We start from the raw sequence: 17,524 nt of genomic DNA on the forward strand, positions 1-17,524 counted from the left end.
GAGGGCTGGAGTTCCCCTACCGGCCACTACTCCATCATGTGACTCCTCCCCTGCCAAAGGGATTACTTAAGGTGGAATGTGTTTAGGGGGGCAGTTTGAAAAACACTGGTCTAGAGTTTTTCGAGGAGATTACCAGAAGGTTTATGAAGGAAAGGCTGCAGATGTTGTCTACATGAACTTCAGTAACGGTTTTGACAAGATCTCATGTGGGATGTTAGTCAGGAAGGTTCAAACGCTCGGTATTCGTGATGAGGTAGTGAACTGAATTTGACAAGGCTAGACAGGAGAAACCAGAGAGAAGTGGTGGATGGTTGCTTCTCAGACTGGAAGCCTGTGACTAGTGGTCAGCCTCAGGGATTGGTGCTGGGATCACTATATCAGTGATCTAGATAATAATGTGGTAAATTGGATCAGCAAGTTTGCAGATGATGCAAAGATTGGAGGCATTGTGGACAGCAAGGAAGGTTTTCAAAGCCTGCAGAGGAATCCGGAAAAATGGGCTGAAAAATGTTAGATGGAATTTGATGCAGACAAGTATGAAGTGTTGCATTTTGGAAGGACAAACCAAGAAAGGACGTACATGGTGAATGGTAGGGCACTGAGGACTCCAGTAGAACAGAGGGATCTGGGAATACAGATACAAAATTCCCTGAAAATGGCATCTCAGGTGGATAGGGTTGTAAAAAGAGCTTTTGGCACATTGACCTTCATAAATCAAAGTACTGAGTATAGGAGTTGGGATGTTATGGTAACGTTGTATAAGACATTGCTGAGGCCACATTTGGAGCATTGTGTGCAGTTTTGGTCACCTAACTATAGGAAAGGTATCAATAAGATAGAAAGAGGGCAGAGAATATTTACTAGGATGTTGCCCAGACTTCAGGAACTGAGTTACAGGGAAAGGTTAAACAGGTTAGGACTTTATTCCCTGAAGCATAGATGAATGAGGGGAGATTTGATAGAGGTATTTAAAATTATGAGGGGGATAGGTAGAATAAATATAGATAGGCTTTTTCCACTGAGGGAAGGGGAGATACAAGCCAGGGGTCATAAGTTAAGGGTGAAAAGGGAAAGATTTAGGGAAATATAAGAAGGAAGTTATTCAAGCAGAGAATGTGGAACGAGCTTAAAGCTGGAGTGGTGAACGTGGGCTGAATATTAACATTTAAAAAGTACATGGATGTGAGGTATGGAGGCCTATGGACTAGGTGCAGGTCAGTGGGACTAGGCAGAAAAATGGTTTGGCACAGACTGGAAGGTGCCTGTTTCTATGGTGAAATGTTCTTTGGTTCTATGGTGGGGCCAGTGAGGTGAGGAGATGGTGGGCTGATGGTACCTCTAGTGATCCATCTCCTGCATCACATATTCCCTGCCCAAAGTTCTGTGGTGTGCCAATGGTGGACAAGCTATCCTGGACCCACAACACCTCCTCATTAGTCAGGAAGGCACAACAGTGCCTTCACTTCCTAACAAGGTGGAGGAGGGCAAGGCTATCAGCCCCCGTATTGACAACATTTTAAAGGAGCACAACTGAGAGGCTGCATCATTCGTGTGGGCCGATAATTGCAAAGCTTTGGGCAGTGTCAATACAGAGGATCAACAAAATGGCCGAGAAGATCTCCCTTTACTCTATTGACAACGTCCCCCTGGAGTGTTGCTTAATAGAGCTTAAAGAATTACAGAGGCCCCTTTCCAGCCAATATGTAGAATCTTTGTCCCACTACTATCACTACCAAGGAGGTAGTGGGGCATCAAAATCAGGAGTAAAGACATCGCAATGCTGGAGGAACTCAGCTGATCTTGGAAGGCCTGAGCCTTTCTTGCTGAAACGTCAGCAATGTATATTTGTTTCCAATAGACCTGAGTTTCTCCAGCATTTTGGTCCGTTTACTACCATCACAGCATCTGCGGCCTCTCACATTTCTCCTAAAATCAGTATGGCCCGGCTGGGAAATAACTTCTTCCCAAAGCCTGTGAGATTGATGAACAGTCTCTTGTAACCGAGTAAATCATCCTTGTGTGGCGGTACGCCATTAGGCAGGTGAACTGGCCCCGCTTGTCACGCACGGGGCGGGGCAGCTGGCCAAAATGGCGCTGTTGGGGGTTTCCTCCCGACCTCAGCACTGGGCTCAGAAGCTCGCGCTTGAGGACCCACGTGATGCCTTGGTGACGTCAGGGGCCCCCAGCGCAATTCTTAGCCAGGTCCGGGCTAGGAGTATAAGACCAGCCAGGCAGTCTGCAATAAATCAGTTTTGCTCACTGAACTCAACCCGTCTGGCTGTGCAATCCTTCAGTTAGCAGTGTAGCCACCGCTACAATTGGTGACCCTGACAGTTAAAATGTCTTTGAACCCAACATGAACAACCCTTCGATCAACACTATAGCCATCAAGCTTCCTGACTTCTGGGTTCAGGAGTTGGAGACCTGGTTCACCCACGCAGAGGCTCAGTTTCACCTCCACCAGATTTCATCAGATATGACCAAGTTTTACCATGTGGTCGTCGCCCTGGACCAGGCCACTGCCAAACGAGTGCTGCACCTCGTTCAGCATCCACCCACAGAAGATAAGTATGGGACCATCAAGCGGATGCTCACCAGCTCCTCGGCCTCTCCAGGCGCCAGCGTGCCACTTGGATGCTGCACCTCGACGCCTTGAGGACAGAATTCCCATTGAGTTGATGGACGAGATGCTCACGCTCAAGGGTGATCACACCAACTGCCCACTCTTCGAGCGCATCTTCCTCGACTATCTTCCTGAAGACATCCAGCTGTTACTGTCCCAGGAGAGCTTTGTCGACCCTAGGAAGGTTACTCAAAAGGCTCAGGAGCTATGGCTTGAACAATTCCCAGAGTGCTCAGCATCCAGCAGGTCACAAGTCACGGGCATGACCACGTCAAGCCTTCCTCTAGCGCTGTGGTGGAACACCCGGCCCCTGCAGGGGCCTTAGAGAGCATAGACAGAAGCAAGTCATCCACTTCAAGCCTCTGTTTCTTCCACCAGTGCTAGGGAGCCAAGGCTTGGAAGTGTTGTCAGCCCTACTTGTTCCAAGGAAACGAGCAGGCCGGCCGCTGTTAATGACTGCGGCGGCTGGCCAAGAACGTAGCCTTCTCTACCTGCGGGATTCAGTCAATGGCCGACACTTCCACATCGACACTGGGGCCCAGATCAGCGTCATCCCGGCCACAGCCATCGAGTCCCGAAACCCTCCTTGAAGACCCCCTCCGTGCAGGCAATACGACGGAGATCTGGACATATGGAGACAAGACCGTCCACTTCCAGATCGGCCAGCGGAAATTCTTGTGGAAGTTCACAGTTCCGTCCCTTCCAACTGCCATCCTGGGTGTCGACTTCCTCCTCGCCAACGGACTCCTGGTCAACATTCGAGGGAAGCAACTGGTAAATGCCCGTACCTTCCAATCTGTTCGTTTCAATGCCTCCTGCACAGAGCAGCCGCAGATGGCCATGGTCAGCATGCCCAGGGACGAGTTTCAGCATATCCTGGATGAGTTCCCATCCCTCCTTAAGCCACAGTTCTCCGCCACCTCACCATGCCACGGGGTGTTTCATTACATCCCCACCCAAGGCCGGCCAGTCCATGCCAAGGCACACCGGCTCCTGCCAGACAAGCTCCAGATAGCGAAGGAAAGGTTCTCACATCTGTAGGAGCTGGGGATCATTCGATGCTCCAACAGTCCATGGGCCTCACCACTCCACCTGGTCCCGAAAGCCTCATGTGGCTGGAGCCCCTGCAGAGATTATCGATGGCTTAATGACGCGACAGTACCTGACCGTTACCCGATCCCTCACATCTAGGACCTTATGGCCAACCTGCATGGCGTGAGGGTATCCTCCAAGGTCGACCTTGTGCACGGGTATCACCAAATCCCAGTGAATCCCGAGGACATACCCAAAAAGGCCATCATCACCCCCTTCGGCTTGTTCGAGTTCCTATGCATGCTGTTCGGGCTCAAGAACGCCGCCCAGACCTTCCAGTGCCTTATGGACACAGTGGGCAGGGATTTGAATTTCATATTTATTTACCTGGACAACATCCTTGTTGCCAGCAGAGACCAGGCGCAACACAAGTCTCACCTGCACACTCTCTTCTCCTGACTGGCCGACTTCGGCCTAACGATTAATCTGAAGGAGCCACACCTGCTGCTATGAAGGTCGCTGCAGTCAGGGAGTTCCCATGCCTGGACAACTTCAAGGGGCTACAGGAGTTTGTGGGTATGGTCAATTTCTACAACAGCTTCATTCCAGGCGCTGCACGCATCATGCAGCTGCTCTTCGCCCTCATCGCGGCCAAAGATGACACACTCACCTGGACTCCAGAGTCCATCAGGGCATTCGAAGCCACGAAAGATGACCTCGCAAAGGCTACCCTGCTCGTCCACCCATGCATCGACCTGTATATGGCACTCTCCATTGATGCCTCTGCCACAGCCGTCGGCACCGTCCTGGAGCAGCAGGTGAATGGACAGTGGAAACCACTGGCATATTTTAGCCGACTGCTTCGCCCGTCAGAGCACAAGTGAAGTGCTTTCGATCATGAGTTGCTGGGCATGTACCTGGTGGTGCGTTATTTCCACTATTTCTCGGAGGGGAGGCCTTTCTTCATTTTTACTGACCACAAACCCCTCACTCAGGCACTTGCTATGGCAAGAGATCCCTGGTCGGCCTGCCAACAGCGTCACCTCTCCTTTGTGTCGAAGTTCACCACTGACATTTGGCACAAAGCAGGGAAAGACAGCGTGGTCGCTGACGCACTCTCACGACCGGCCATTTGTGTGCTGATGCCCGGCCTCAACTTCGACCAGCATACCCGGGACCAGAAGTCTGACAAGGAGACGCAGGCCTTCAAGACTGCCATCACGGGCCTGCGTTTCCAGGATCTCCCGAATCCTCAATGGTGAGGGCACCGTCCTGTGCGTTGTCTCCATGGGCACTCCGCGACCAGTGGTTCCCCAGCAGTGGCGCAGGCAAGTCTTCCACTATATTCATGACCTTTCCCACCCTTCCATCAGGTCCACAGTCCGTATGGTGGCAGAATGTTTCGTCCGGCACAGGCTTTGGAAGCAGATTGCAGACTGGGCCAGAACCTGCACTCATTGCCAGCTTTCCAAGGTACACAGGCACACCAGAGCGCCCGTACAAGATTTCGAACACGTCCGGGAATGGTTCAGCCACATACATGTGGATATTGTCAGCCTTTTACCCATTTCCCGAGGTAACCGTTACCTTTTCAGGGTGCTAGTCCGCACCACTCGTTGGCCTGAGATGATGCCGGATGCCTCCACGGGCTCCTGCTCCCAAGCACTTTTGACCGGTTGGGTTGCCCGGTTCGGCATCCTGACCCACCTCACCAGTGATCGAGGTGCCCAGTTCACCTCTGCGCTCTGGGCACAGCTCGCTAACAGGCTGGGGATCGAGCTACATCACACCACTGCCTATCACCCACAGGCCAATGGGCTAGTCGAGCGATTGCACTGCCACCTTGTCGGCACTTATGGCCCGCCTTACCGGCCCCAACTGGGTGAACGAGCTGCCTTGGGTGCTCCTGGGCATTCGCTCGACACCCAAAGAAGACCTACAGGCGTCATCAGCCGAGCTGGTCTACGGTGCACCACTAGCCCTACCCTGTAAGTTCATCAATGCACCTCACAACCTCTAGCAGTCACTGCACAGTCTACTTCCCCGCCTCTGGGCCCAGTTGGACTCCTTCACACCCCCACTGCCGCCTAGACACGGCACACAGGCCTCTTACATCCCCAGCGAGCTGTACTTCGCAGAGTGCGTTTTTATCCAATGGGGCCCGTCCACAGCACCTCTACAAAGACCATACGATGGGTCGTACAAAGTTGTCCAGCATTCAGGATCCACTTTCACACTGGACATCGGTAGTAAGAGGGAACTGTTTACGGTGGACAGGTTAAAGCCAGCCTACCTCAACCCCACCAAACTAGTAGTTGTGGCCTAACCCAAAAAGCGAGGCTGCCCGGCAAAAAAGGACATTGGTGCCAGTTCTGGAGGGGGGGGCTGTGTGGCGAACTGGCCCCGCTTGTCAGCATGCGGCGGGGCAGCCGGCCAAAATGACACCGTCGGGGGGTTTCCTCCTGACCTCTGCATTGGGCTCAGAAGCCTGTGCTTGGGGACCAACGTGACACCCTGGTGACTTTGGGGGCCCCTCAGTGCGGTTCTCAGCCCGGTCCGGGCTGGGAGTATAAGACTAGCCAGGCAGCCTGCAATAAATCAGTTTTGCTCACTGAACTCAACCTGTCTGGCTGTGCGATCCTTCAATTAGCAGTGTAGCCCCCGTTACACCCATATATTTATTTGTATTTACTTTAGATTACATACTTATGTACATGTGTGACTATTATGTGCTGTGTATATATAGGTGTGCGTATACACGTATAAAAATGGCAGCATTGCCACTGGGGCGGATCAGGAGGGCAGAGAGCCGACGCACAGGGCTGTTCCGCAGGGTTCTACCACCTGATCTCGATGCCGATGGCTTTAAATGGCCTGTTGAAGGAACCAACTGTTTTTTTTAAATTCTGGAACTGTGGGGACTGTGCCCACGGTGGCAGCCATGGTACTAGGGAGCAGACCATGAGGGGTTGCAGATTCCGGGGGAGTAGTGGACCGGTGCAGGGCACCAGAAATGAAGAAGACCCCCCCTTCCCCCGCCCCATCCTCATTGAGATGGAAAAGCATAGTAGAATAACCTACAGGATAGTGACCACACAGTGGATCAACGAGGGGCTCAACACAGGCTGCAGGAGACCGGGTCTTGAGGACCAAGTATCAAAACCGGGATTCGAGAGGGTGCTGAGGGCAAGAAGGGCTCCTGAAGGGCCTCGGGTGCTGATCATGTGTCGGAGGTTTGGATCTTGAGCTTGGGTTTAAATAAAAGTCTGTGAGGCTGCGGGAGCGCTGGAGGCAAATCCATGGATATTGTGTCTATGAAGGGACTCTCTTTTTGCTTTTCTTTTCCTATTGTTTGGAGCACTGGGCAATGCTCGAAGTGACTTATTGTTCAACTTACAGCAGACAAAAGATGAATATATCATATACAAATGGGGTAATGTCTGAACCTTTGACCTTGGTCCAGAGGAACGCTGTTTCATTAGGTTATATATTGTGACAGGGGTGGCTTGGGAGGAATTGCTAGAGCAGCTTGCACACACACATCTTAAAACACAGAATTTTTGCAGGACCTTTGCAGAATGCTTTTTGCAAAAGAGCAACAAAGTATCAACATACAGCTTGCCTGGGAGAGCATGTGATTTTTGTAGGGAGACAGAACAGTTCTCCTCTCAGAGGGAAGGTGTGAAAACAGAGAGAGAGGAGAGACAGAAATCAGTTCCAGAAGGACAAAGATGGCAAACGTTTGGAAGACTGTCTGGTCCAAGGAGAAGGTTGGCGGTCTGAAAGGTGACCTGAAAGAAAGGATCATCTGGAGAACCCTTGGAGGAGTAAGTTTCGTCAGCAAGACTGATTGAGAAGGAATCCGGTGCTGATGTCCTGGAACCAAAGGAATCTTTCTCTGAAAACCAACAAGAACCCTCCTGAGTGGTAACCATTTGCCTGTTAACTACCAAAGCCTGGTGAACTTTGTTAAGGCTAACTTCTGTGCACAGTTCAAGAATTGCCCACAACCAGTGAGATTGGACTGTGATCCGCAGAACTTTTCTAAGCTTATACACACATTACGCACACTTGTGCTTAGTATGGGGGGGGAGGGGAATTAAGTACGTTAAGTAATAAGTTAAAGTTTAATTCAGTTTTCTTGTTCAAATATAATTTAAAAACTACTTTTGTTTAAGTAGCCCTTTGTGCTGTGGTGCATATCTATTGCTGCTGGGTTTTGAGGTCCTCTGGACTCCATAACAGTATGTACAATCAGATGATGATGAACTTGACCTGTGTGCTGTTGCAGGGAATCCAGTGACTACATCAGTGCCATCTACGAGCTGAGCACATTGGTGCTTAATAGGGAGCAATGTCTGTGGCATCACATCAATCTCGTATACAAGCTCTCGTCCAACTACAAGCGTTTCAACCGTGCATGCGCGCTCGTGCACGCCTATTCCATGGACGTGGTCCAGCGTCGGCGAGAGATGCTGAAGGACCAGGAGCTGGAGAAGTGGATTAAAGCCAAGCGTGGCAAAGTCATGGACTTCCTGGACATTTTGCTGCTGTCCAAGGTGCGAGCTCCCTCCCTGTAACCATGTGTCTTGGCCTCAGCGCTCCAGGTACGGTGGGGCCATCACAGTGACTCCCTCCCTCTGGATTACATAGAGGCTTTGCGGCAGAAGTGGAAGACTTTCAGGGATTTGGTGATTGTTTGTTATCCATAAACAATGATCTTATGATAATGTGGCAATTTAGACCCGCAGGTTTGCAGTTGACACAAAGATTGGAGGTGTCGTGGACAGCGAGGTAGACTCTCAAAGCTTGCAGAGGGATCTGAGCCAGGTGCAAAAATGGGTTGAAAAATGGCAGATAAAATTTAACTTGGATGAGTGTGAAGAGTTGCACTTTGGAAAGGACTTGCACGGTAAATGGTAGAGAACAGAGGAGGGCAGTAGAACAGAGGGATCTGGGAATACAATTACATAATTCCCTGAAAGTGGCACAACAGGGAGACAGGGTTGCAGAGAGAGCTTTTGGCCCATTGGCCTTCATAAATCAAAGCATTGAGTTTCGGAGTTGGGATGTTGTGTTCAAGTTATATAAGGCATGGTGAGGCCAGGTTTGGTGAGCTGCGTGCAGTCTTGACCACTGAACTACAGAAAAGATATCAATAATATTGAAAGAGCATCTTCTCATCGATACAAATTACCTTCGTTTATATTGAGTTAAACAGGGGTGTTTGCAGACACTAGGGTTGTAGTGCAATACACAGAAGTGCTGGAGAAACTCAGCAGGAGAATGACGAAGAGCTCAGACCCGAAACGTTGGTTACCCTTCCTTCCTATAGACCTGCTGAGTTTCTCCAGCATGCTTGTGTGTCTAGGGTCCCAACAGTGAGAGAGAGAGTGAGTGAGGAAGGAGAAAAGGGGAGAGAGAGAGAGAGAGGGCATGTAGGGTGAATGAAAGGGAGAGGGGGGGAAAGAGAGGGGAGTTGTTGGGAAAAGGAGAGTAAGAGGCTGAGAGAGATGGAGGAAAAAAGGGAGTGAAGAGATACAGAGGGAGGAAGAGTGAAAGGAGCGGAGGAAGAGGAGAGGGAAGAGAAAGAGGAGGCATGTAGGGAAAATGGGAGAGGGGAGTGACAAAGGAGGAAGAGAGACAGAAGGGGAGAGAGAGGAGAAAGGGAGAGACAGAAGGGGGTAGAGAGAGAGAGCGAGAGAGAGCGAGCAGAGTAGAAAAGGGGGAGAGAAGAGGAGAAAAGGGAGAAAGATACCGGGGAGGGAGGGGTGGGGGGAGGAGAGAGAGAGAAAGAGTAGAAAAGGGAGAAAGATACCAGGGAGGGAGGGGGGGGGAGAGAGAGAGAGAGAGAGATCGAGATCAGAGGTCGGGTGGGTTTTGGGTGTGGAAGAGGTTCTGGAGAGATTTGGAGGTTTAAACATGGAATTCTTTCTTCACCAGCCCAGTGAACTGTGATGTGTGGGCTGGTGAGGCGGGAGTGCTGAAGGACTTTGGAGGAAGGGGTGGGAGACAGGCTGCACCAAGGGTGGGCTTGGGTACGTCTGGAGGGTACTGAGTATGGAGATGTGTAGTTCAGCATGGTCCCAAGTGGCAGCCCCTGGAGGCAAACACATGAGCAAGAGGCTCTGTGGTTGCTTTCCAATGCAGATAGGAAATGGGGTGTGGATTACTGTGGAGACAAAAGGGGTGAGAGGGTCAGTGAGGTTAGGGGGGGGTCATGGAGAGGGTTGGTGGGGTTAGTGAGTGGACCAGGAAGGGGTGGGGGAGCTGGCAAAGGTCAGGAGGGGTCTCAGAGGGCTGGGGGAGGTTAGTGAGTGGATTGGGAGGGGTCACAGAGAGGGTTTGGGGTGGTCAGTGAGTTGGTCAGGAGGGGTCAGGGAACTGGGTGGAGAGGTCAGGAGGGGTCAGGGAACTGGGTGGAGAGGTCAGGAGGGGTGAGAGAGTTGGAGAAGTCAGGAGAGATCACAGAATGGAATGGGGGGGTTACTGAGTGGGTCAGGAGAGGTCAAGGAGCTAGTATAGCTAGCTCAAGGAGAGAGATGGTGGGCTAACAGGGTGATCCTGCTCTTGGACAATGATATTCCTGATGGAAGCATAAATGCTTTTCGTATTTTCAGGATGAGAATGGCAATGGCCTGTCAGATGAGGAGATCCAGTCAGAAGCTGACACCTTCATGTTTGAGGGTAGGTGTGGGAACCTGCTTGGGGAGAAGCCTGGGCCACTGGAAATGAAGGCAGCTGGGGCGTGGACAGTTGTCACTGCCCAGCCGGATTCCCCCCCACCCACCCTGTCGGGAATCCCCACATAATCCCTCTGCAGGAGGTTTTAATTTTTTTAAATTTAGACATACAGCAGGATATCAGGCCCTCCAAGCCCACAAGCCCATGCTGCCCCATTGACCTACAACCCCCAAAATGTTTAGAACGGTGGAAAGAAACCAGAGCACCTGGAGAACATACAAACTCCTTTTAGACAGTACAGGATTTGAACGTAGGTCGCTGGTGCTGTGATAGTGTTGCATTAACCGCGACACTATCCATGCCAAATTGAAGGATTAATAGACGAAGAACAAAATCTGTACTCTTCTCCCCAAACATTAGAGGCATCCATGGCCCAGTTTGAGTTGCAGACCACATGGTGGGGGGGGGGGGGGGGGTGATTCCGCAGTGGCCCAGTGAACACGGGGAGCTGTGGCTCCAGGCCACCAACGTCAACCATGGTCTACATCTCTTCTTTCCAATCTCATGATCTATAATTCCCTTTCCAATCTCATGATCTATAATTCCCTTTCCAATCTCATGATCTATAATTCCCTTTCCAATCTCATGATCTATAATTCCCTTTCCAATCTCATGATCTATAATTCCCTTTCCAATTTCATGATCTATAATTCCCCCCTCCCCTGTTCCCACCCCGTGGTCTATTTCCCACCCCGTTCCCACCCTGTGGTCTGTATCCCACCTCGTTCCCAGCCCATGGTCTACATCTCCCTCTCCCCCCACCCCCCCCATTCCCACCCCGTGGTCTGTTTCCCACCCCGTGGTCTGTTTCCCACCCCGTGGTCTGTTTCCCACCCCGTGGTCTACATCCTCCTCTCGCCGCCCCCCCACTCCTCCTGTACCCAATCCATGGTCTGTATCCCTCCATTCCCACCCTGTGGTCTGTATCCCACCCAGTTCCCAGCCCATGGTCTACATCCCTCCATTCCCAGCCTGTGGTCTAAGACCTGACACTCTCACTGCTGCACTCTGACCCCCAGCTTCCTGCACCTCTTAACGTGCTCCCCCTTTCCTCCTGGGCTGGCTGTCCTGAGGCAGAAGATGGATGATCCCATCAGCCTGGAGCCGAATATTCTAGAGCAGGTGGCCGAGTGTCATCTCTGCAAATCCATGACCTGCTGCCTTCCCCCCACTCCCCCCAGGTCACGACACGACAGCGAGCGGGATCTCGTGGGTGCTGTATAACCTCGCCAGGCACCCAGACTACCAGAGCAAGTGCAGGAAGGAGATCGAGTCACTGCTGGCCGAGAGAGATACGGTGGAGCTGGAGTGGTGAGCGACCATGGTTTAGACCAGATCTGCCCATATTCCTCTTTCCCACTGTCCCTGATGTCACAGGCTGAATATTCCAACTCTGGGGAGCATGGTGGAGCAGAGGGGTCTGGGGGTACATCCTACCTTGAAAGTGTGGACCATGGGGTGGGGATACTGTATAGACTGAAGACAGACTGGGGAAATAGAGCATGGACATTAAAGGTAGATAGGGTGGTCTCAACGAGGGGCCTGGGGCATCACTGGAAATGAAGACTGCAGAGGCATGGACAGCTAGATTCTACCCACCGCATCGGGAACCCCCACATAACCTCTCTCCAGGCCTTTTACATTTAAAAAAAATTTAGAAACCACTAGCCCGTGCTACACAAATACCTTTATTAATGTACAACCAGATTCAGATTTCTGATTTATTGTCAGAGTACATACGTGACATCATATACAGCCCTTAGATTCTTTTCCCTGTGGGCCACATAGAATTACCACTAATTGGTAGTGCAAAAAATAAACTAAACAGCATAAAACATATAAACAAAGAACTGTAAACAGATAACGAATGTAAACAAACCGAATGTGCAATACAGAGAGAAAAAAATCAATAAAGTGCACAAGTCAGTCCTTAAATTAGTCCCTGATTGAATTTGTCATTGATAAGTCTGATGGTGGAGGGGGAGCAGCTGTTCCTGAACCTGGTGGTGCGAGTCTTGTGTCACTGATGGCACCAGTGAGAACGAAGTCTTTGTTATTTGATTGCTGCTACTTTCTGATGGCAGTGTTCTCTGTAGATGTTCTCGATAGTGGGGTTGGTTTCGCCTGTGATGTCCTGGGCTGTGTCCACTACCTTTTGGAGGCTTTATGCTCAGGGGTATTGGTGCTCCCATACCAGGCCATGATGCAGCTGGTCAGCACACTTTCCACCACATCTCTGTAGAAATCTGCCAGGGTTTCTGGTGTCAAACCTCCTCAAACTCCTGAGTAAGTAGAGTTTTGAAAGGTGAGAGGAAACTGGAGGAGCTACATTTACCCAGGCGAGGGGAGGGAGGGGCAACAGCAAGGAAGATTTTCAAAACTTGCAGAGGGATCTGTTCCAACTGGAAAAATGAGCTGAAAAATGGTAGCTGGAATTTAATACAGACAGGTTTGAGGTGTTGCAAATGGTCAGGCACTGAGAAATGCAGTGGAACAGAGGGAGCTGGGAATACAGATACACAATTCCCTGAAAATGGTGCCACAGGTGGACAGGGTTGTAAAGAGAGTTTTTGGCACATAAATCAAAGTATTGAGTCCAGGAGTTGAGAAGTTATGGTAAAGTTCTCTCCCAGGGGGCTGGGGAGGAAGGGGGTGTTTCCCTGCTTGGGCGACCCACACCGGTCTGCTGCTTCCCCCCGAGCCTGCACCCCTCGATGACTGGGTTGCCTTGGGTATGGACCTCTGTGGTTTCTTTGATGGTTGAAATTTCGAGTCAATGCTTTGTTGGAAATGGTGATGGAAGGTTCCTGGATCAGAACCGTGGATTCTGCCTACCTCTCTGGAGGTTACCTCAGCACCTCCAGGGCCCTTGTCTGACTGTCTCCCTTCTCTCCGCAGGGATGACCTCTCACTGCTGCCCTACACCACCATGTGTGTGAAGGAGTCTCTGCGGCTGCACCCTCCTGTCACCACTGTGGCTCGCTGCTGCACCGAGGACATCAGGCTGCCTGACGCCAGGGTCATCCCCAAAGGTGAGGTGATGGGGACTGGGGCTAGGGGGGGGGAGAGGGGATGGGGACTGGGGGGGGGTTGAGAGCCCTGTTGGCGCCGGGGTGGGTGGGGGGTAGACCTGTGACTTGATGAAGGAGGAGTGAGGAGTCAGGACTGGGGAGGGAGGTGAGGAACCTGGGGTGGAGGGAGAGATGGGACCAAGGGGAGAGGGGTGCTGAGCCATTAAAGGGGGAGGGTGAGTGCTGGAATCACTGTGACACACATAGATGTGTCCAGAGGAATTGACCATTGTTTCAGGGCTTGGCCTTTCCTGAGGTGCAGATGCCTGAATAAAAAAGTGGGAAAGGGGCTCCTTCCCCACCCTTCTGGCCTCCAGCTTCCCTTCCTCTCTTCTCATGGAACTCTCCTCAACCCCTTCTCTTTGTCACTCTGTAGTTTTCTCTCACCTATCGGCCCACGCTCCTCCCCCGCCCCTTCCTTCTCTCACGGAACTCTCCTCAACCCCTTCTCTTTGCCTCCTCTCCTCCTCCTGCCCCTTTCTCCCCGCCCCTCCTCCCCTTTCTTCCTTCTCTCTCCCCTGCCCCATTCTCCCTCCTCTCTCCCCTGCCCTTCCCTCCCTCCCTCTTTTTCCTCCTTGTCTTCCTCTGCCCCTTCCTCCTCTCCTCCCCTGACTTTCCCCTCCTTCCTCGCCCCTTCCTCTCCTCCCCTAATCCTGCCTTTTCCCTCCTCCTCTCCTTCCCTGACCCTTCCCCTCCTCTCCCTGCCCCTATCTCCTTTCCCCCCTTCATGTTTTCTCCCACAGGCACAGAGAGACTCCTTGCCGACAGCAATGGATCTGAACCCGGGTCACTGGTGCTGTTGGAGTGTTGCACTAACTGTTGTGCTAGCATCTCGCCACCTGTGCTACCCCCTCCCCCCACCCCAGGATTGAGCCCCTGAATTAGTGTGCTGTACGGGAGCTGTTGGTGGGAGTAGTGGCCCGACCAGTGATGGCCCCTCCCACCAATGTCCCCACCCCAATCTCCTGCCCCGAGTACTGGTGACGAATGTTTAACCATGTGCCCTCACCTTCGTGCTACCGCCCCACCCCCCCCCACCCCCCCCCCCAAGACCAGTGAGGCACTAGTGCTCCGCGGTAACTCTGTGTGCCGAGGTGCGTGGTGAAGGTTCCCGTGCAGCCAGACGAAGGAGGCTCTAACCAAATTGTCCTTGGTCCACAGGGAACACTTGCCTGATCAGCATTTACGGGACTCACCACAATCCCACTTTCTGGCCAGATCCTGAGGTACGAGAGGCTCGCTCTGAAACAGGCCCGTTGCTCACGATCCTCATGCTAACCTTCAACAACCACGAGGTTTTGGGTGAACTCAGTTACATCTCGTCACAGCGTGCAAACGGGCCCTCACCTGACTTGCCCACAATGACCAAAATGTCCCACCCACACTAGTTCCATCTACCTGCATTTGGCCCATCTTATCCATGTACCCATCCAAATTATTTTTAAACATTGCAATGACCCTTACCTCAACCAGCTCCTCTGGCACCCTGTTCCATACACCGACCACTCTCTGTGTTTAAAAATGCTTTTTTAAAAAAAAAAGACCCCTCAGGCTCCTGTTAAATATCTCCCCCGCCTCACTTTAAACCCACATCCTCTGGTTGATTCCCTTGGGTTCACCATATCTAATCCTTTCATGATTTTGTACACTGCTGTGAGTGAGATCACCCCCTCATCCTCCTGTGCTCCATGGAGTAAGGCCACAGCTCAGGCCCCCCGAGTCCTGGGAACATCCTGGTAAATCTCTCCAGCTCAACATCTTTCCTGCAGTGTGGTGACCAAAAATTGACAGTATTTCAAATGTATTCTCACCACCGTCTTACGGAAGTGCAACATGATCTTCTAACTTCTGAACTTAATCCTCTGACTTATGAAGGACTTTTCAGAAGCTCCTACATTAACTCTTTCTTAGCCCTAACCCATCATCTGACTATAGATTACAACCCAATGAAACAGTGCTTCTCTGGACCACGGCGTGCACGCACGCATGCACTCTCTCACTTTTACCCACTTAAAAAAATAAATATATCTAAATATTTGGAATGATTTACTCAGTTACAGAACACTGTTCACCAATCTCCCAGACTGTGAGAAGAAGTCATTTCCCAGACTGGGCATCCTGATTTTGATTCTCCTGGACCTCCTTCCTGATGGTAGCGGGTTAAGAGACTGTGGGCTGGATGAAAATGGTCCTCACTAATTGTTTGAGCCCTGTTCTACACTGACTTCACATTCACCAAGTCCCCCTGTGTGTGACAATAAATTTGAAGTCGTCTTGAACCTTACCACCCATTCCTTGGCGTTGAAGAGCATTGAGTGAGACTCAAGGCCTTGGGTTCGAGGCACAGGTAAAAACCACAGAAATGCTGGAGGAACTCGGCTGGTCTCACAGTGACCATTGGAGGTAAAGATTTTTTTACTGATCTTTCAGACCTGAGCCCTTCTTCAAGGTAGAATAGGTGGCATTCTGACGCCTTCCTGTTCTTTGCTTCTTCCATGAAGGGCTCAGGCTTGAAATGTTGGTAATAAATCTTTACCTCCCTTGGGTTCAGCGAGACCTGCTGAGTTCCTCCAGTTTCACTACAGTGTCTGCAGACTGTCACACGTCCGAGAGCTGTCCTCCGTTGTCCTGGGGCAGTTTCCACAGACCTGCTTGGTGTTCTTCAATGCCAACCTTGTGACTGAACTGGACTGACCCCTCATTGGGACCCTCCTCTCTCTCGGTGTCTGGAAGTGGTGGGCTTGCCCGTGCATCGCTGCTCAGTGATGAAGTGGTTGTTGTTGAGCTCGGAGACCGCGCCACTGCTAACCGCCTCACCGTTGAATCCGGCAGGTGTACGACCCGTCTCGCTTTGACCCTGCAAGCTTGGATAAGAGATCGCCCTACGCCTTCATCCCCTTCTCCGCTGGACCCAGGTGAGGGAACATCACCATCTCCCATTGCCACAGTGCCATTGAAAGTGTGCCCGGAGGTGCTCATCCAGCAGAGATTGTGGTCCCGACACAACTCCAAACCTGTGAGCGATTCCCACGGGATGGCCATGTCCCTCCTTCATGGATGTGTGCACCCTGTTCTGCAGTGTCCCAGAGATAGATGTGGTTTTTAACCTCCCCCCCCACCACCCAGTCAAACATCCTCTTCCCTGTGGTACAAATGGAGTCAAGACCAAGACCTTTGCCTCCCTGTTGTGTTTCACCCCCCCCCCCACCCGCTAATGGACAGACTGTCACCTCCGCTGGTGGGGTGGAGGCAGAGATTTCATAAGGACTGGGTGAGGTTGAGGAGTGAGGATGAGGGCAGAGACCAGAAGAGACAGGAGTGGAATTAGGCCATTCGGCCCAACAAGCCTGAACTGTCATTCTGTCATGGCTGAATTATTGCAGATTTTTAGAGAGATCACAAGTAAGGTTAGAGAGGGGCGATGTTGTGTATTTGGATTTTACACAAGGTTCCACACACAAGGCTGCTAAACAAGATGAGAGCCCGTGGAATTACAGGAAGGACACTATCCTAGGTAGACATTGGCAGGAAACAGAGAGAGGGAATCAAGGGATCCTGTTCTGGCATGCGACTGGTTACCAGTGGTGTTCCACAGGGGCTGATGTTGGGGCCATTTCTTTTTATGTATGTTCTCTCTTTGGCTTGGCTTCGCGGACGAAGATTTATGGAGGGGTAATGTCCACGTCAGCTGCAGGCTCGTTTGTGGCTGACCAGTCCAATGCGGGACAGGCAGACACGGTTGCAGCGGTTGCAAGGGAAAATTAGTTGGTTGGGGTTGGGTGTTGGGTTTTTCCTCCTTTGTCTTTTGTCAGTGAGGTGGGCTCTGCGGTCTTCTTCAAAGGAGGTTGCTGCCCGCCGAACTGTGAGGCGCCAAGATGCACGGTTTGAGGCAATATCAGCCCACTGACGGTGGTCAATGTGGCAGGCACCAAGAGATTTCTTGTACCTCTTCTTTGGTGCACCTCTGTCTCGGTGGCCAGTGGAGAGCTCGCCATATAACACGATATATGTGTGTGTGTGTGTGTGTGTGTGTAGAGATGGGCAGACTATTTTA

At 51.5% G+C, this 17,524-nt stretch overlaps 1 protein-coding gene across 10 annotated transcripts in view; it reads left to right on the top strand.

Annotated features, from left to right (window-relative positions):
• The window catches only part of cyp4f3 (cytochrome P450, family 4, subfamily F, polypeptide 3), an 89,037-nt gene that overhangs the window by 69,380 nt on the left and 2,133 nt on the right, over window positions 1-17,524 (top strand). For all 10 annotated transcript variants that reach the window (XM_069927612.1, XM_069927614.1, XM_069927609.1 and 7 more), the window contains 6 exons: window positions 7,947-8,214; window positions 10,276-10,342; window positions 11,581-11,710; window positions 13,298-13,431; window positions 14,632-14,696; window positions 16,303-16,385. In XM_069927612.1, coding sequence (XP_069783713.1) covers window positions 7,947-8,214; window positions 10,276-10,342; window positions 11,581-11,710; window positions 13,298-13,431; window positions 14,632-14,696; window positions 16,303-16,385 — 747 coding nt within the window. The remainder of the gene's footprint in view (window positions 1-7,946; window positions 8,215-10,275; window positions 10,343-11,580; window positions 11,711-13,297; window positions 13,432-14,631; window positions 14,697-16,302; window positions 16,386-17,524) is intronic.

The sequence above is a fragment of the Narcine bancroftii genome, chromosome 3 (assembly GCF_036971445.1).
Source record: "Narcine bancroftii isolate sNarBan1 chromosome 3, sNarBan1.hap1, whole genome shotgun sequence".
Taxonomy (NCBI): Eukaryota; Metazoa; Chordata; class Chondrichthyes; order Torpediniformes; family Narcinidae; genus Narcine; species Narcine bancroftii.